Source organism: Hippoglossus stenolepis, chromosome 10, assembly GCF_022539355.2.
Source record: "Hippoglossus stenolepis isolate QCI-W04-F060 chromosome 10, HSTE1.2, whole genome shotgun sequence".
NCBI lineage: Eukaryota > Metazoa > Chordata > Actinopteri > Pleuronectiformes > Pleuronectidae > Hippoglossus > Hippoglossus stenolepis.
This window is the reverse complement of record NC_061492.1, coordinates 4,947,679-4,966,550: the sequence shown is the minus strand read 5'-3', so window position 1 is coordinate 4,966,550 and position 18,872 is coordinate 4,947,679. Positions and strand designations below refer to the sequence as shown.

The window sequence follows — 18,872 nt, the reverse complement described above, 5'->3', positions numbered from 1 at the left end:
AGTTTCTTTAAGTATCTCAATAAATCGTTCAGCTCCAATACCAGTTACGCCTGAGCTGCCATGACCTGCCACGACACGTCAAAGTATCTGCTGGGAAGAAAATCTATATGCAAGGTTTCCTCAGGGTCTTAAAATATCTAAGGGGGGGGTTTAAGAGAAATGTTTTGGTGCCATATCTCCGTGTGTTGTAGTTCTTTCTCAGGGATATAAATAGTAGCGCGCTGTAAACAACCAACATGGAACGCTTGGCTTGGGGTTTGCAAAATTATGTAGTGTTTTGAAGGTTATTCTCATTTTAGCTACTTCACCTTATCTTTAATAAATGGTAAATGTAGATCGTCCTAGGACTCCAATATTCCTTCATATCTATCGTACTTGATGTAGATCTCTAGATTCATTCATTATGGTCTTAAAAAGTCTTCAATTCAACTAGTTTAAACCTGCACAACCCCTATATATAGATTTATCTGACGTCTGTGTTTTCTTCTTCTGCAGCAACTTCAGGAGCGCAGCCAGGACCAAGATGACCGAGAATGTCTGAAGCAGGCGATCACAGCGCTGCTCAACCTTCAGTGTAGCGTCGAGCGCATCTATGCCAAGCACCAGCCTCGCCGTAAACCTGGGTACGTCGAATCCTCAATAAGTAAATGTAGTCAATCCCTGTTTCATCGGTGCAGGCATCTCTGACGTCACTTTCTCCCTCTCTCACAGTGAGCCCATGTACCGCCTGTACAGCAGGCAGGTTCGTAGCAAACAACTCGCCATCAAACGCATGAACGAGATTCAGAAGAGCATCGACGGCTGGGAGGGTAAAGACATCGGCCAGTGCTGCAGCGAGTTCATCCTGGAGGGGCCGCTTCTACGAGCGGGCGCCAAGCACGAGAGGCACAACTTCCTGTTCGATGGCCTCATGATCAGTTGCAAGGCCAATCAGAGCTCGCGGCTCCCGGGGTCAGGCAGCGGAGCGGAGTACCGTCTGAAGGAGAAGTTTGTGCTGAGGAAGATCCGCATAGTGGATCGCGAGGACTCGACAGAGCTGCGACACGCGTTTGAACTGATAGGCAAAGATGAGAACTGTGCGGTTTTCTGTGCACGGACAGCAGAGGAGAAGGCGGCGTGGATGGCGGGGCTGGTGACTCTGCAGTACCGCTCCACTTTGGACCGCATGTTGGACACGGTGCTGCAGCACGAGGAACAGGCACATCCTCTAAGACTGCCCTCCCCGGAGGTTTACCGCTTTGCTGTGCAGGACTCTGAGGAGAATATAGTGTTTGAGGACAAAGTGCAGAGCAAAACAGGCATTCCCATCATTAAGGCCGGCACAGTGGGGAAGCTCATAGAGAGGCTCACCTACCACATGTATGCTGGTAAGCTGCCGCGCTGCATCTAGTCATAGAAAGACATTTGATTCAGATTCGTCTGTCGGACTCGAAGATGTTTTACAAAGATGCACAGATCGGTTGTGTTATCTAATCTTTCTCATCTGTTTGTAGATCCTAACTTTGTTCGCACGTTTCTTACCACGTACCGATCATTCTGCAAACCACAGGAGCTTCTGAACCTGCTGATAGACCGGTATGACCCTCTCACCAGTATCTCCACTGCACTAGTTCTTTCATGTAGAACAATCTAATCCTCTTGCATTTGTCAGTGATGTGTTATTGTCGCTGCACTGACATCTTGTCTGCTCGTTGTTTTCCTCAGGATTGAGATCCCTGAGCCAGAACCCACTGAGGAGGACCGACAGGCTCTCTGGAACGGTGATCAGCCGATGGCGGCCGAGCTCCAGAGGTTCCGTAAGGAGTACGTGCAGCCGGTCCAGCTCAGGTACGACAGCTGTAGATTCAGAGCTGATGCTGTCTTTCACCATGTGTGACTCTCAAAAGACGGAGCAGAAACTGAACAAATTGTACAAACAAGGGAAATAACAACAACAAATGGAAAAGGAGCGTTGCACAAACTATGGGAAAGAAAATAATGTCCAGAAATTGTTGGCATTGATTGAATCTCGGGGGAAAACGTGCGTGAATCAGTGAAAATGTCAAATGAAACATTCTGTAATTCATGTGTAATTAGGGAAAACGTTACCACAGGAGAAAAATATTCCGTTTTGAGACATGAGACGAGCGGATTTACTGCATAACAGACCCTTACTTTAAAGTGATCAATTAAAATTTCCGATTAGAGTCTTAATTTTTATCGTAATGTTCTGCAGAAATGATGCCATTGGTCACTGATGTTTGAACGGCCTCGGATCCTTTGAGGTTTCGCCAAACTTGTAGATAAACTGTTGAAGTTTGTTCAAACGACTTTAAACTTCTTTCTTCCATTTCCTAACAAGGGCTTTAAAGATTCCACAAAGATTCCGTGCCTCTGTTGTTGTTTGGTTCTTTTACACTCTCCTGTTAAGGACTGAACGTTCTCACTGAGACACTGAATTACTTTAGTATTAGACTTCGTGTCCTTATAAGGAGCAAGCGAGTCAATGATAGTCTCTTAAGTACCATTAAAAACTCTCAGTATCAGACTGTGGAGCTGCAATAAACTTCAGTCACAGAAACACTGAAAACACAAGAAGACGGTTGAGTCCTGTGGTCACACATACGATACCGAACCTCCTCTGAATAAACAGTGTCTTAAGCACAGGAACACTGAGATACAAGTATTTCATAAAGTGTATTTACATATTCCAACAAACATGCATTAAAATCCAGTATTTGAGGGTAAATTGTGACAAACTTCAAGAGCGCTCCTTTTGTGCTTTGGGTGGTCTGCACTCATGTAAACATGATGTCGTGCAACCATTTATTTTAAAACCAGGATCCTCAGAGTAGGTGAAAATACCTCTTAAAGCACGACTCCTGTCCTTTTAAAGCACAACTTGTCTCGGCCGTTTTCTATTTTTAAGTTTCCACTCTTTAAAAATGTTAACTGTACCAGGATGAGGAATACACACTGGCCTCCAGCCAAAAAACTGTCTAGCTGAGTTTGAAAAAATGTCTCTGTCACTAAAGTTGTGTTCCTGTCTCGCTCTTCTCAACGGATTTTCTAAAACTGACAAAAAAATTTGATAATAAAATGTGAGAGTCAACAGTTGGCTAATCTACATAAACAGGGTTCCTACGCATCCTGGAAAACCTAAACATTGAGAGAGTTCTTTTGGAAACAACCTGGAAATTGATGAAAATGCCCTTGATTTTTAAAAAGTTGTATTCCAGCCCCATAAATAGACGACTGCATAAACCACATTGAGAATTTTAGTTTGAAATTTAACTCACTATTGGTGAGAAGCTGTGCTAGTGGGATTTACTACTTATTGAAATTGTAAGAGAGTTAGGTAGTTTGAAGTTCGTACGAGGGACCTGCGTATAAGCTATTATAAGATAAAACATGTGTATGACGAACAAAAAGAGGAAATTTAATAATAAACCCTCGATCATTAAAAAATAATAGAAATGAGGTCTTGTGTTAAATGATGTGACCATTTTAGACCAATTACTGTTTTGAATTGTCAGTTCTATTTTCAGTGTGTTCTTTAATGTCCTCACAGATTTTCAGGGTTGAAAGTTGGTGAAATATGTCTGAAAGGACATTACAGGACATTAAATCATTTAATACTCTAACACGTCTTCGCCTCACAGGGTTCTCAACGTTTTCCGTCAGTGGGTCGAACATCATTTCTACGACTTTGAGAACGACCCGGAGCTGAGGAGTCGACTAGAGGAATACATCACCAGCAGAATTCAACTGAGAGGTGAGACCCAGACTTTAAACAGACATCTAGCTTTGTTGTTTCTCTCTTAAAACATCTTTATTCTGCCAAAGAATATTTTGCAAAAAGAAAAATTTGATCCTGAAACATTATTTTGTCATAAAAGTAAACTTTGACATACTAAAATGATAAAAATTTAAAATCAGACACTAGCTATTGAGCAAGTACAATCCTACTCACATCTTGCTCACGTTTCACTTTTCTGAGACTTTTAAGATGCATATTTTGATCTTTTTAAAGATATTTATGATACACAATGTGTTTTATGTTTCTCTTTTAGGCAAGTCGATGAGAAAGTGGGTGGAGTCCATAAACAAGATCATCAAGAGGAAGCTGCAGACGCAGTCGAACGGCGTCAGTCACAACATCACCTTCGAGAGCCTGCCTCCTAACTTCGAGTGGCACATCTGCAGAGCGGGACAAGTGGACACATTCGACCTCATGACCCTTCACCCCATAGAGATCGCCCGCCAGCTGACTCTGCTCGAGTCCGAGCTCTACAGGTGAGTGGACCGAGCCTCAGAGGCTAGAGAGGCGGGCAGGGGTTTACATTTACAGGTTAAGATCCGATTATTGTCATGAAATTAAAATCCTGCCTCGTCCACAGAGCTGTCCGGCCGTCCGAGCTGGTCGGCAGCGTCTGGACCAAAGAGGACAAAGAGAAGAACTCGCCAAACTTGCTCCGCATGATCCGTCACACCACCAACCTCACACTGTGGTTCGAGAAGTGAGTCCGACCATCCGAATGTTTCAGTCACAAGAAAAGAGTCGTGGGCGGAGAAACCGTATCTGTATCTCTGCCTGTGTCGTTTTCTCAGGTGTATCGTGGAGACGATGAACCTGGAGGAGAGGGTGGCGGTGTTGTCGCGGGTGACGGAGATCCTGCAGGTTTTCCAGGAGCTCAACAACTTCAACGGTGTGCTGGAGGTCGTCAGTGCCATCAACTCCGTCCCCGTCTACCGGCTCGAACACACCTTCGAGGTGAGTCAGGCTGCGACAGAAACCAGAAGAAAACCCAACAGAATCAGATAGTTTACTCATTTTTGCTGGAGCTTTAATTTGTCATGTTTGATGTATTTATATGTATGTGCCTTATTGTGCTGGATGTGATTCAGTGGCTCAAAGCTCAAGGCAAGTTTCCTCTTGGCGGAATAAAGTAAAACTTTCCTTTCGTTAACTGAGATATTTTGTAAAATGAAGGTCATGAGAACAGAGATTTCTTTTTTTTATGAAGGGGAAAATATGTTTTACACAAGAATCAACTGCACAAATGCAAACACAGTCTCTTTTATGATTCTAAACGGGACTATGATTCTTCCTGCTCGTGTTTTCTCATGCACAAGCCCAGAGGACAAAGACTTTGTCCATATGGTGCCGAGTCTGGCTGAGAAATCCACTGGCACGACAGAGAAACCTCTGCTCTTTGTCAATTTGACGTGCGTTTTGGTTCTGTCAAGATTTCAGTCCGAAGCTGAACCTCGTTTATCAGACTTTCTCTCCCTCCTCTCCCTCCTCTCCCTCCTCTCCTCTCTCTCCTCCCTCCACAGGCAATACCAGAGAGGAAAAAGAAAATTCTGGAAGAAGCTGTGGAACTGAGCCAAGACCATTTTAAGAAATACTTGGCTAAACTCAAGTCAATAAACCCACCCTGTGTGCCTTTCTTTGGTAAGTCATCTAGACTGTTACTATGGAAACACTACAAGTCTCAAAACATACGTCTATGGTTCCTGCACGTTTTGAGTTGCTTCACCCAATTTACTGGACAAAGCTACAAGTTCTTCTCTTTGATCCTCAGGTATCTATCTGACCAACATCCTGAAGACGGAGGAGGGCAACCCCGACTTCCTCAAACGCCACGGCAAGGCTTTGATCAACTTCAGCAAGAGGAGGAAAGTGGCTGAAATCACGGGAGAGATCCAGCAGTATCAGAACCAGCCGTACTGTCTGAAGGTGGAGCACGACATCAGGGTGAGCGCTCACTCACCTCACGGTCTCCCAGGTGTCGTTTTTTAAAAAGGTTCTACTCGGATCCTGAACTCACGACTTGTCTTGTTTCTGTCACAAAGAGGTTCTTTGAGAACCTGAACCCGATGGGCAACAGGAGTGAGAAGGAGTTTGTGGACTACCTGTTCAAAATGTCGATGGATATTGAGCCACGGAACTGCAGGCAGGCTCCTCGATTTGTAAGTGTTCAGACTGTGGCAGCAATGTTTACTGCAATTATGACTTAAAGTTATTGATTGAGTTCCAAACAGACATTTATCGTACTTTAAAATGAAAAATATTATTTAGATCCCGAATGAAAGACCAAGTTTAAAAACCTCCAAGAAGCAGCTGATTGAAAAATATTCATATCTGTACCTTTAGTTAAACCGCACTAAGTGATGCTGGTTGAATTTCAATACATTCTAGTTTTTTGTGCTGTAAACATTAAAAAGTTGAGCTTAACAAAATAAATCATTTAGTCTTTAGTCATGTTTTTTAGATCAAATATTTACTTTTGAGGTAAAGAAAGACTTTTGAATGGCCGACATTTTCGGCCATTCTCAGAGAAAGAGAGAGAATGAGTTCTAATGGTGAAACATGTCTCATGGTTGGATTCCTGCCTCTTTGTCCTGCAGCCCAGGAAGACCATGTACAATCTGAAGTCCCCGGGCATCCGGCCGGTGCGAACGTCTACCTCTGGCACCCTGAAGGGCCACCCCGTCCCCCTGGAGAGGGAGCCCCCGCATAAGATCACCTTCCGGAGCATCGCAGAGACCGAGCCCGAGATGCCGGTGTCGGCCTCGGTGCCCACCTCTCCGAACACGCCAACCCCCCCGCAGTCAGCCTGCTCTGACCTCAGCTCAGTCTTCATGGATCACGACTTCAGCAGCTCGTACGGCGGTGAGTTCAGCTCCTACGGCGGTGAGTTCAGCCAACTTCCTTCAGAAATCCCGTCATCTTTGGGTTTCTGGAATATCAGGCCATGTTTTTACATTTGTGTTCTTTAGTTTCTTGCCACCTACGGAGGAACTTTACAAGTTTTGTGTAGTTCTGTCCTTTTTTTGTGTGTTTTGTTTAGTTTTTTTTACTGTTTTTGGCGGCATCTTGTTATGTTGTCGATTATTTTATTGTTGCAACAATTCTGAACATCTAAAACAAACTCTGGTGTTAATTTAGTCATGAGTTTATGAAGAAAAAAGGTGGATACACAAACTTAGGCGCTGCTTTTGTGTATATGTTGAGATCACTAATGTAAAATGTAAATCACGCAGCTTTTGTGTGAAATCCAATCTTCGTCTTTTCTTCAATTTTACAGGTAGTAACTCCATATTTGTTCCAGTTCCTCCGACGCCTTTGAGTAAGTGTAGAGTTTGTTTTTGTCTTTTATTGAATTTGTGTAGTTAGGAATCGTGCTTTTATTAATTTGTTACTTGTTGGACGGGGGGGATGTTTTTGATCTGGTATCCATACTGATCTTTTTATTTCTTTTTCCCAGAGCACCATTCTATTTCCTGCAACAGCCTCCACCAGCTCGGAGAGGACCTGCTCAGGCCGCCACCTCTACCGCCACGAAGGAAAGATGCCATGTCTGAATCCAAAGTAGGAGCGCTGCATCATTTCCTGCTTATATCACCTCCCCTCAGTGTGACAGAGTTTAACTGACCAGATTTTAAAATACTGTTAAGTGCAAAAGAAGAGTTTACTGTGAAGAAAGACTATATTTTTATCATTTTCATTCATAGATTGAATGAATTCAGTGTTAAACGCTGCGTTGACTGATCCTTGTTGTCCTGACCCAGCGCTGATCTGTCTGTCTCTCTGTGTTCCAGCTGAGCTCCAGGTCCGACAGCCCTCCAGCGATTCCTCCGCGGCTGCCCCCTCCTCTTCCCAGGAACCAGCCTCGCCTGCCGGCCTACAATGGCCCTGCCCTCGACGGCCCCCTCCCGAGCCCGCCGCCTCCACCGCCCCGCGACCCTCTGCCCGACACGCCTCCTCCGGTGCCCCAGCGGCCCCCAGAGATCTTCATAAACTACCCCCCCCTGCAGCCTTCCCCCGTGGGCCGATACCACTGGGACTTCAACAGCTCCCCCAGCTCTCCGAACACCCCGCCCAGCACGCCGTCGCCTCGCATTCCCAGGCGGAGCTGTCCACTGAGCGCCAGCCAGAACAGCCTCTGCCCGCTACCTGTCCCCATCACCGCTCCTCCGGTCCCACCTCGCCACAACTCCAGCCCGCAACTCCCCAAACTCCCACCAAAGACATACAAAAGGGAGCTGCTGCAGCCGCCGCTACAAGGCCTCTCATTGGTGGAGAACACCGACAGCAGCCAGTGAGTCTGCTCCAATTCATTTTTAAAACGCCTAGAGGCGACGCTGACATGCAAACTTCAAACTGTCGCCTTCCGACTAGGACACAGTGGACTCGAAAGCTACTGATCAGAAAGAAAAACACTGCTCCACATACTGTTAACTCCACGCGCCCGCCCTCTGCATCGACCAGTCGCCGCCCGCCGTGCCTCTCAGGGGATCAGTAGCTCCGCCTTCATCAGGAACCCTCTGTGCCAATGAGAAACCCACACCGGTGTGCCAGCTAATAAACAACAAGGAGTCGGGTGTTTGTGTCTGTCTCTTCTGTTCGGAGCGAGAATGTTCCTGATTAAAGTTCTCACCCCTCGCTCACCAAACTCACCCCGCGTCCCACTCCATCACCAGGGCAGGGTGAGTGTGGGGGGGGCGTGGACTTTGTAGCCTTAACTGTCATGCTTTGTTTCTTTGGGCATTGACATCACCCGGAGTCCCTGCTCCGATTTCTACGACCTCTCTCCTCCTCAACTTAGATTAACCTTAGACGTAGCTCTTTCTCGGTGGGTGCGAGCAGCAGACATTTCCATTGACTTGTTTCCTACTAACTGAAAACAAACAGTTGCCAAAGTCTTATTTTATGCAGGGGGATAAGGGATTTTCTTCTTCTTCTTTTTAACAAATGTGACATTAACAGAAACACAAGCAGGAGGCGACACTGAATCCCCCACCTCGTATCTCAACTGTACACTGTGACTGTATCGACGCGAGTCAAACTGTCTGATTGTTTGTTTTTTGTCTGAAGACAGGCCGCTCCGCAGCCACAAAACGTTGCCTTTAAAAAAAAAAAAAAGAAAAACAGCGGTGACCTCTGACCCCAGGCTCTGGTCCTCTCGGCCCCCAGACGGGGAACAAAACGAGAGCCAAGAACACTCCATTTGCACATCAAGCTTGGGCAAAGTCAGCAGGTTTTCTTCGACCAGAAAGGAGAAATCAAATCCCTCTGCGGTGTGCGACAGAGGGACGTCTGCCACGATATCACACAGCACCGACACAGGGCGGAGAGACGAGGACGTTTTCTCTCTGCGCCTCCTGGAGAAGCTGAGGTCTGACCCGTCCCCGCTGCTGTCCCGACACTGTGCTCCTCTCCGGCAGCCCCCACCCCCACCACCACCACCAACCTTTCTTCATTGGTATTCAAGCTCAGCACTGGAAGCACGCAAACCTCCCACCAAAGCTGAGTCAGCTCCCCCCAGTGGCTGCACCAAATACCCCCAAAAAACCCATAAATAAATAAATTTTTAAGAAACCCATGAAAAAGAGGAACTTTTTAACCCTCCTTCTTCTTCTTCTTCTTCTCGATCTCTCCCTCTTTTCCTTTTTCTGCTTGAAACGTTTTTTGTTTCACTTTGGAAAGACTGAAATAATCCATGCATCACGCTCAGATGTGCCTTTTATTTTGTTTTGTACTTTACAGAAATAAGCAAACGGTGTCTAAAATGCTAAAAAATAAAGTTGCCTATGTAATGTTTAGAACAAAGCTATACACTATGAAATTGTACATGTTTGTGGATACTGTGTATATGTAACATGTATACACTAACTAAATAATTTGTATAAAATGACAATTTTCTTTTTCTTCCCTGTTGTATCGTATCCTCATCCGCATCTGTTCAGTCAAAAAAAAATATTTGCCTAATAATCCAATGCTGCTACAGTCGGATAAAAAAAAACTAAAAAACAAAACGAGAAAAAAAACAGGTCACTGTCACTAACTTACTTACAGACAATCTCCAGTTGAATCACTGGGAGTATTAACTGAGGAAAGCCATTTTCTTTCTTCCCCCCCGCCCCCTTAGATGTTTTAAAGCAATGAAAAAAAGAAGATACAGTTCAATATGCCAAGCACTTACTTAGACGTGTGCTTCACTTTGTACATCCTACTAATTGCCTTTTTCTCCTTTTCAAAGACTTTTTAATGCTAACGCTCATTAAACAGAGGTCGGAAATTGTATTAAAGCCGCAGCTGAATATGTAAAGACGTGTGTTCAGCTGCAAGTGTTCGATCGTAGTGAAGAATTGGAATGTTTTTTTGTTTTTTTTGTTTTTTGTTTTCTGAGAAACACACTTTGTGCACTTTAGGCTGTACTGTTGACGAGCCACGGTTGTTATAGGTCGTGTTTGTAAATGCGGTGGTCCTATGCAGCTGTTCAACTCACTTTCTACGCGGATCGGGGCAGGAAAAGTCCACCGTCTCTGTTCGATCCCCTCCACGTTTGTGAAAAGACGCCCGAAACACCCCGAGCGTGTCTGATGACCACACGCTGGATCTCAGCAGGTTTTTAAAAAAAATACACACAAACAGAAAATCACTCGTGCCCTTTTCCCCTCTCCCCACTTTGCTCTGAACCAACAGAGTCGTCCTGGTCGAGAGGGGACAGAGGAGTTTCATCACTTCACTTGTCTCTCGCTCGGGTTCTGTCCATTTCCCACGTCAGTATTGTTGGGGTTGATTTTTGCCAAGTTTTTGTTTCCCCCCTCTTTATTATTTTAAGACCCCCAACAGAGGACCAGATTGGTTTTCCTCCGGTGGCACGGTAACAGCTTGATCCAGCAGTCGGTTTATTTGATGGTATGTGGCCTTTTAACTGCTTTGTATTAATGGTCTTGATGAGATTAATAAATCACCCAGTCTTATTTTGTACTGAACCACTCATCTCTCTTGTTTTTCTTTCTCTGGTGATGTAAATACACTGTTCCTCTGCTGCTCATCGAAACGAGGGAGGGTTTAACACACACTGTGTTTTCAAACGACAGCGGTTAGCTTAGCATAATCACTGGAAACGGCACAGTCCCAAGTATTAGTCCTTAAAATTTAAACCTGTAGAGATGGGCGACATGACAGATCTTAAAAGTGAAGCCAAAGTGTATCGACCGCCCCCTGCTGGCTGGCTCTTGTATAGGTAATGTGCTTCGCCTCCATGTTAACAGGATTTGGACTAAACAGTGCGTAAAATGCAGTGCGGACTAAAAAGTTTAAAGTGTTTTTCTCAAAGATGGTTTCTGTCGAGTGATAGTTTCTATGGTAAGCTAAAGAAGCTATTTCTCAAACGGAAGTCTGCTTCAGGATGTAGAATCTTATTTGGGGCTAGATTTTCTTTCCTCTGTGTGTTGCTAAATTCCTTTGCAGCCACAAAACCCCACAAAATTTGACCCTAAATGTCAAAGTGTGATCGTAAAGAACCAAAAAGCCAAACAGAGATATTTGTAGCGTTAACACATTTTTTTTACTTTAACAGAAAATGAAGAAAATTCAGTTTCCTGGAGTTTTCATTCATGCATTGTTGTTGGTGTCGTGAAAAAAACTCGTCACATCTCAGGTTCGGTGCATGTTTGTGTGCAGCAGTTCGGTGACTCGTGTCTCTGAGGAGGAGGGCGGGGGTCAAACGGTGCTGCAGGGTCCCTCGCTGTCCTCGCTTTCTTCCCACAATCCTCCACCGCTCATCGCTGCCGTCGCATGGTTACAGCGCTGCTGAGCCAGGCCTGGTCTGAAGAGAGAGAGAGAGAGAGAAGCAGCAGGTAGAGAGATTACTGCATCTGCACCTGAAGCCTTTAACTAAAGTTCAAGCTTCCCCCTGATGAAGACTCACCTCAGGTTTTCTCTGCTCGGGTGTAGGTTCAGAAAACTCTGTCGAGCTGCAGCTTGAATGGGGACGAATCCTTGTCGGTTTTCTTTCTCTGGAGCTGAATCCACCTGGTTCATGAGGAGATGAGCAAACAGGAGGTTTGAGTTTTCATCAAAGGAAACAGACGATAGCAGAGAGCTGTCAGGGATTTTAGAAACACTAATCACATGGTATCTGCCTTAAGTTAACAAGGCTTCATGTGTCTCAATGCCGGCGACACTCAGAAACACCTCCAGGGAAATTCTTCAAATTTGGTTCAAACGTTCTCTAGGATTCACAGATGAGCTGATTAGATGTTGGCGGTCGAAGGACAAAGTTCAAGGTCACTGGTCTCACAAAACATCTTTTTGAACTTGTGAACGTAACTTCCCAGGAACACCTCGGGGGAATTCCTCAGAATAGGTGCAAACATTCACTTGTAGCTGTTTTCAGACATGAAAAAGGATTTTGCCTTTCACATACGAACAACGCAGCAGGAGATTCTCCGGTCGTACATTTTCATATACAGGTATGTTACCTCGTGAATCCCTTTATTTGCCTTGTGAACACGTTAACTAAAGAACGCCTCGAGAGGATCCTTTCAAATTCGGCACAAATGGTCACTGAGTCTCACAGAGAACACATTAGATTTGGGGTCAAAGGTCAAGGTCACTGTGACCTCACAAAGCATGTCTTTGGCCTCTTGAATGTGATTTGTCTGGAGTTTCTTTAAGTTTTGACCAGTTGTGACTTAGATGATCAGATTTCAGTGGAGACGAGCAAACACAGGGGAGTAACTTTAACTAGTGGAGGAGAGTAGTGCAACAAGATTAATGCATGAACAGGAAACCAGTCACCCATCACCTGTTTGGACGGATCGTCCCAGACGGGCCTGAAGGCACTTTTTGGATGTAGAGGCGGTGACCCTGTCCTGACGCTGACCAGCCTCTTCCCGTAGGAGCTGACGAGACACGGCGTCTGCCCGTCCACACACGCCCCCGCTGGGCTCCTCAGAGGAGGGTGAGGAGTCACTCTGGGGATTTGCCACCTCAAACACACAGTCCTCTCTCTGGGAGCCTCCCTGGACTGCTGCTGTTTGTACGAGGGCTTTAACAGCACCGGCACCTGACTGTCCTCTTCCTCCTCCTCCGTCTCCTCATCCTCCCCGCTGTTGCTGGCCGTCATGTCCCGGCGCAGGGTGCCATCAGGGCTGCAGGAGGTGACCGAGGAGTAGTCGAAGGCCGAGGTGTCGTCAGGGTCCGTCTCGCAGTCCTCAAGGCTGGGGTTCCCACGAGGGGCGTCCAGCCCGTGGGTGAAGGTGCCCTGACCTGAGTCGCTGTTCTCCCCCCATCCTGCAGGGTCCGGGGTGAGGAGGGAGCAGTAGACGTGTCCACAGTCTCGGGCCGACAGGTTGAGAGACGTCCTCTCTTTCCCACAGCTCTTCCTCCGCACTGGGCTGCAGGACAAGCACTCCACACGCATGGAGCTGTGTCCGTCCACACCGTTAGTGAGGGAGGCCGAGAGCTGGTGGTCCCTGAGGGAAGGAGAAGGAAGTCAGAGTGTGGGACTTGTGTTTTTTACTAACACTAAACAAGGAATGACTTAAATGTGCATTGTTCTGAATCAGGAACTTCTCATGCATGTTGGATGATTGGCCCATGTGTGTAAATTATGGCCCCCTCATGCCCCCTGATTTAGAAAAATCACAGATCCACCCCTGCAATCCTTTCTTCTCTCTGTGACTTGACTCCTTACTTTCTACTGACGATGATCTAAGACGATCAAAACCTCCACAACTGGAGAAATGTCAAAACTTTTACTTTAGATACTTGAACTCCTTAATTTGGAAAATACCTTTTTCTTTTACATAAACCAAGGATTTGATTGCTCCTTCCTGAGCTGTCTAAAGTGGCGGCTGCAAAAATATATATGACCGGACTTTCTATTGTTTTCCACTTTAACTACATCTACTTTTTTATGTATCACCTTAATGTCTTTAAGGCCTAAGAAACACATTATTTCTGCAGGTGTTCTCTCAGTGCGCTGTGTGATCAGAGGGCCAACAGGGGGCGACACTCACCGGTGAGCAGCAGAGTTTGCTTCCTCTCTGGTTGGTTGGACTCTGGTGCAACAGTTTGCAGACGATGAACCGGCCGCAGCATCACAGCAGCTGCTGCTCCTGCAACAGGGATCAATGCAAACGCTCAACTGTGAACTGAGGAGCTTTAAAATCACCGGCCGCTGATTTCAGACTGAGATTATTTATCATTTACACTCAGATTTAGTTACTTTAACTTGAAACATCATCTTTATGCCACATTCTGGATTTACAGCTTTACCAAAGATAAAAAAACATCTCAGCCACGTAAACTCATTGTGTGTTTACAGTGAAATCTATGATCGGTTTCATGATGCTCTGACCTTTGACCCGCTCCTCCCCCGTCTTCCCACCGGACGTCCTCCTCCAGAGTCATGTGACAGCGAGACAAGAGGCTCCTCAGCGCCCGCTCGGTGCCCAGGAGGAGGCTGCAGTCAGGATGCTCTTTACCCGTCCACTGCAACAGGTTCTGCAGAGGGGGAGTCAAGGAGAATGAGCACTGTGTCTCTAAAAGTTTGACCTCCTCACTTCCTGCGTCGCTGCCGCTCTGAACTCACCTGGACGTGGCTCAGGTAGCCGTGGATCCGAGAGACGGGCGCCAGCAGCAGGGAGAGCAGCTTCATCTCCTCTCTCTCTATCCGGCCACTCTGTGAAATCAGACACAACTTGTCCGTCAGTGCGTCCAGTGCGTCGTGAGCGAGTGCTGCTGACGGTGTGTTATTTCAAATACCCGTATTTTGAGGCCTTTCTCCAGATTGTTCAGTCTGTTGAACTCCAGCGAGAGGAAGGACGCCAGGGTGGTCGTGTATCCGAGGTACATGTCGGAAAAAGATGTCTGCACGACACAAATTAGAACAAATATGAGCAGCTGAAATCATATTTGATGTCTCCACACTGGAGCACTTTGAGAGAATTTCTTCAAATTCAGCACAAACATGAACTCAGACTCAAAGATGAACTGATTTCAAAGGTCAAAGGTCACAGTGACCTCCTATGAGTCTGTAAAGAGAGACTGAATCTGCTCTGGCTGGTGGAGGCGGACAATGACAGGCCGGTAGATCTAGTTTAAGGAACCTACTCACGTCGTTTTGTCCGATCAGCTGCACCAGGATGTCCCCGACCAGAGACTTCCAGTGTTCAGCAGATAATCGCTCCTGCAGCGTGTTTCTGAAGACGAGGTGTCGCTGTAACAGCTGCTCCACAAACGTCACATATGTCTGACTGAACCAGACAGAAAAAGAGGAGGAGAACTTTTTAAGATTTTCTTATTTTTTGATACCTGGACAATTGTGGCAACACTGACACTGAGCAGATAGTTTGATTTCCATTTCTGCCTCTGTGTTGCAGAATTTGTGCCCTAAATTGACTCCTTTTTGCCTGCAGGTGTAAAATAAGAAAAGTAATTTGGGCTGTATGAGCTGTGTGTCACTTACTATGGCTCCGCGGTCGTCTGGTGAGCTGGTGGTGTCTTGTATTGGTCGTAAAGTTGGTTTAATGTGGAAACGTACTCCCACTCAGAATGCAACAGCTGCATCGCCACCTGATGCCGAGCATCTGCACAGACAGGAGGACACTCAGCTCCACAGATGTGCACACGTAAGGTTCTTATGTTCAAAGGACCTTTGGCTCTTTAGTTTTCTGTCCAGTCGGATGGGGACGGAAACAAAGAGCTTCTGCTGCACTAAGTGCTTTTTAGATATTCATTCATTCATTATTCATTATTTTTCTTAAGGACGAGTCTGTAATATCAAAATATCTCTGCTGTTATTCCCGTGACAGGATCTCACCTGTTCCTTCGCTCAGTCCAGCTTTGAGTCCCTGCAGGAAACAGTGCAGCAGCAGCTTCCCTCTGGACAAACAGGCCGGAGGAGCCGAACACTCACACTGACTCCGTCCGGCCAACGCCTCGGCTGCGACCCCGCTGCACAGCAACAGAAGGCGACTTCTCATTGTATTATTTATTATATTATTGAATAGTGAACATGCAGTAACACAGTTAGATGTTGTCAGGTGATGTCGTCATATCACAACATACATGTAATCAATGTAATAGATCTACATGGATTATTTATCCTGTAAACAAATATGATCTAGAAGGATATTGACTCAGTGTCTTCAGAAGTCCTGTATGAAGGACAAAGAATGACAAATGTATAAACTAATAAATACTTGTAGAAATAGAGAAAAAGTATTATTCATTATTAAAAATTGTATATTCTTTTAATTTTGTTTATCTATTTTATTATTTATTTAAGTAATTTATTTATGTTCTACTCATTCACACTATGATCTTATTTATACATAAAAGTAACGATTGACTGTTGTTTATGATATACCTTGTTTTCTTTGTTCTTTTATATAACTTGTGTGTGTGTGTGTGTGTGTGTGTGTGTGTGTGTGTGTGTGTGTGTGTGTGTGTGTGTGTGTGTGTTACCTGTCCCTCTGTTTCGATGTGGAGCTCTTTCCGTCCTGCTGAGGTCTCTGTCTGTGACTGTACAGCTGCAGGATCTGACACTGCATCACACCAAGTTCTTCCTGTGAAACAACAAACACATGAACTGTTTCCTTTACCGTCCAGAACTAAATAAACATCATTTCAGTGGAGGATCATCAGAGTAACATCAGTCAAAGCTTGGATTTTTCTCTCATCTCTCGTTCTTTAAAGTGTTTGTGTTGTTGTCGATGTGTTTGCTGCATGTTGGTGTTCAGTCTGACCCTCAGTGACTCCACCAGAGCCTCCAGGTGACGAGCTTTCTTCTGGCAGCTCCTCCTGTTCTCCTCCAGCTCCTCCCTCAGGTACGTGTCTCCATGTTGGATCTGACTGAGCTCCAGCAGAGCGCTGGTGAAACCCGTCTTCAGCTCCGAGACCATGCATTGCAGCTGGGGGGGACAGAGGGGGACAGCAGGTGTCATGTACAACTCAGGGATTATTTATTACTTATCTGCTGCTAATTCAGCAAATGATAAGATCTTAAAATGTTTAAAGTGATCGGCCTCTTTAAGAAAAGCCGGCTGGCTGGGGGGGGGAAGCTGCAGAATACCTTGGAGATTTCTGTGACGAGCTCGGCCTCCTGGGGCTTCATGGCCTGTGCAGAGAGAAACACACAAACAAGCTTGTTTGCAAACACTCACAGATTAATGTTCACGCACTGTGAACAGCAGATATGACCTGTAGGAGTTCTCCTGCTGTAAATGAGGAGATAGACTGTGAAGAGCAGATCAGAGAAGAGAAGAGAAGAGCTCTTTCTCTTTTGTCGTTCAGACAGAGATTGAGTTACAGGTGAACAAAGCAGAGACCTCCACCTGTTTTTCTCTCAGTAACTTGAACCTTTGACCCATTTTTAAACAAAAACTCCCAGAGATTATAGGAAAAAACTCAAAAACCTAACACCTGCATGGAATCTGTTCTGTTTTAAAGCACTAAAAGGCTAATTCTGTCCACATGTATTGTTTTTACCATGACATCATAGCTTTAATACAAGTTTTAATAACATTTGTAATGTATTTCAATGTCTTTCAGGTCTACATTCCTGTTTGTTTGTGGTACCTGCTCAGATGTTGCCCCTGCCAGCAGCCCCTCTGCTAAGGAAGTGGCGAGCCAGCCAAAGAGCTCAGCCCTGCAGGGGAAACGGCTGCAGGAGCCAAGATCCCTCCCTATAAGTGCACTGACAGAAGGACGAGCACGGATCAGCAAAAACACACTGGAAAATGCAACAATGCTACAATAAGACTTATCATTCAAATTGAAAATAAACAGAAAAGTAACTGAGATTGATTGTAGCTTTAATGAGACTGTTTTTACACCACTTCTGGAAGCAGATAATGTAGAAATCCCATTTTTATTGCAGGTTGCATGACTGATATGTGCATGTTAGCTACTTAAAAGCATCTTTCTCTATATTTACACGACATTGTGATAAAGTCAGAGTCCCGATAAGCAGGAATCCTCCAGAGCTAAACAAAGACTGACTGCTGAGGCAGAAGAAAACTCACCTCAGTCACAGCTCCTCGGTGTTTCCTCCTCCAGACATTTTGAAAGATGCAGTGGATGTTAAATTCCTCCGTGATCTCCTGGTTCTGCTCCTCTGTGGTGAAACGAGTGCCGGGTGGTGTGCGGTGGTGGAAAGCAGCCGTGTGGTGCTGAGCTGTGAGCGGCTCTGTGCAGACAGCAGATGTCCTGCATGACGCTCAGTCAGCAGCTCTGTGATTTACTGGGGAAGTCAGGTCTGGTACAAACCATGGTAACGTCCCAAAGGAAATTCTGCATCAATATCATTGTATTTTTTGCTGGTATCTTATTGTTGGTTTGTTTTATGCACGTATGCTCATAGAATCATTTTTAATATAATTGTAAAATATTGTCAGTGGCAGCTTGATTAACTAAAAAAAAACACATTAATAAGATGTAAGAAAACAGATGAAGAGCTTTTACAAAAAATAAATAGATATTGAAATAATGCAGCAATGCAAAATCAATCTTGAAATCCATCCATTGTAAATAACATAAATATACATATTCAGGTCCCTAATTAGATTTATTCAAGCATGTTTTACCTTAGTTTTTGTCTTAGTCTATTTATCTATCTATCTATCTATCTATCTATCTATCTATCTATCTATCTATCTATCTATCTATCTATCTATCTATCTATCTATCTATCTATCTATCTATCTATCTATCTATCTATCTATCTATCTATCTATCTATCTATCTATCTATCTATCTATCTATCTATCTATCTATCTATCTATCTATCTATCTATCTATCAATCAATTATCTATCTATCTATCCATCTATCCATCTATCTATCTACTATCTATCTATCTATCTATCTATATCTATCTATCTATCTATCTATCTATCTATCCATCTATCCATCTATCTATCTATCAATCTATCTATCTATCCATCTATCCATCTATCTATCCATCCATCCATCCATCTCTCTATCCAACCATCTATCTATCTATCTTCTATCTATCTATCTATCTATCTATCTATCTATCTATCTATCTATCTATCTATCCATCTCATCTATCTATCTATCTA

At 44.8% G+C, this 18,872-nt stretch overlaps 2 protein-coding genes across 3 annotated transcripts in view; one reads left to right on the top strand and one right to left on the bottom strand.

Moving 5' to 3' along the window:
* The window catches only part of sos2 (son of sevenless homolog 2 (Drosophila)), a 30,806-nt gene extending 20,039 nt beyond the window's left edge, over nucleotides 1-10,767 (top strand). Inside the window, exons 9-23 of one of the 2 annotated variants that reach the window (XM_047341767.1) lie at nucleotides 496-623; nucleotides 712-1,367; nucleotides 1,494-1,575; nucleotides 1,705-1,827; nucleotides 3,642-3,754; nucleotides 4,053-4,275; nucleotides 4,380-4,499; nucleotides 4,591-4,753; nucleotides 5,320-5,437; nucleotides 5,568-5,740; nucleotides 5,839-5,955; nucleotides 6,394-6,658; nucleotides 7,074-7,115; nucleotides 7,254-7,357; nucleotides 7,588-10,767. In XM_047341767.1, coding sequence (XP_047197723.1) covers nucleotides 496-623; nucleotides 712-1,367; nucleotides 1,494-1,575; nucleotides 1,705-1,827; nucleotides 3,642-3,754; nucleotides 4,053-4,275; nucleotides 4,380-4,499; nucleotides 4,591-4,753; nucleotides 5,320-5,437; nucleotides 5,568-5,740; nucleotides 5,839-5,955; nucleotides 6,394-6,658; nucleotides 7,074-7,115; nucleotides 7,254-7,357; nucleotides 7,588-8,091 — 2,931 coding nt within the window. In that variant the 3' untranslated portion in view covers nucleotides 8,092-10,767. Of the gene's footprint in view, nucleotides 1-495; nucleotides 624-711; nucleotides 1,368-1,493; nucleotides 1,576-1,704; nucleotides 1,828-3,641; nucleotides 3,755-4,052; nucleotides 4,276-4,379; nucleotides 4,500-4,590; nucleotides 4,754-5,319; nucleotides 5,438-5,567; nucleotides 5,741-5,838; nucleotides 5,956-6,393; nucleotides 6,680-7,073; nucleotides 7,116-7,253; nucleotides 7,358-7,587 lie in introns of both variants that reach the window. The other variant, XM_035169008.2, reaches the window with a different exon arrangement.
* Nucleotides 10,768-11,326: 559 nt separating this feature from the next.
* Nucleotides 11,327-18,019, bottom strand: LOC118116999. Its single transcript, XM_035169010.2, has 15 exons — nucleotides 17,815-18,019; nucleotides 17,369-17,486; nucleotides 16,863-16,907; nucleotides 16,537-16,701; nucleotides 16,256-16,356; nucleotides 15,609-15,742; nucleotides 15,255-15,375; nucleotides 14,904-15,042; nucleotides 14,552-14,656; nucleotides 14,379-14,468; nucleotides 14,145-14,290; nucleotides 13,804-13,902; nucleotides 12,588-13,257; nucleotides 11,709-11,812; nucleotides 11,327-11,606 (listed from the first exon to the last, which is right to left on the bottom strand). Exons 3-15 carry the CDS (start codon nucleotides 16,902-16,904, stop codon nucleotides 11,501-11,503), a joined length of 2,022 nt encoding a protein of 673 aa, XP_035024901.2. The 5' UTR covers nucleotides 16,905-16,907; nucleotides 17,369-17,486; nucleotides 17,815-18,019; the 3' UTR covers nucleotides 11,327-11,500.
* Nucleotides 18,020-18,872: the final 853 nt, after the last annotated feature.

Bases quoted from the DNA above. Each gene is read 5' to 3' on its own strand.
- LOC118116999 (XM_035169010.2), bottom strand. From the start codon at position 16,904: ATGAAGCCCCAGGAGGCCGAGCTCGTCACAGAAATCTCCAAG. The intron at 15,043-15,254 runs GTAAGTGACACA...TGTCTGGTTCAG, and splicing joins CAGACGACCGCGGAGCCATA to TCAGACATATGTGACGTTTG. The intron at 14,657-14,903 runs GTGAGTAGGTTC...TGTGTCGTGCAG, and splicing joins AGCTGATCGGACAAAACGAC to ACATCTTTTTCCGACATGTA.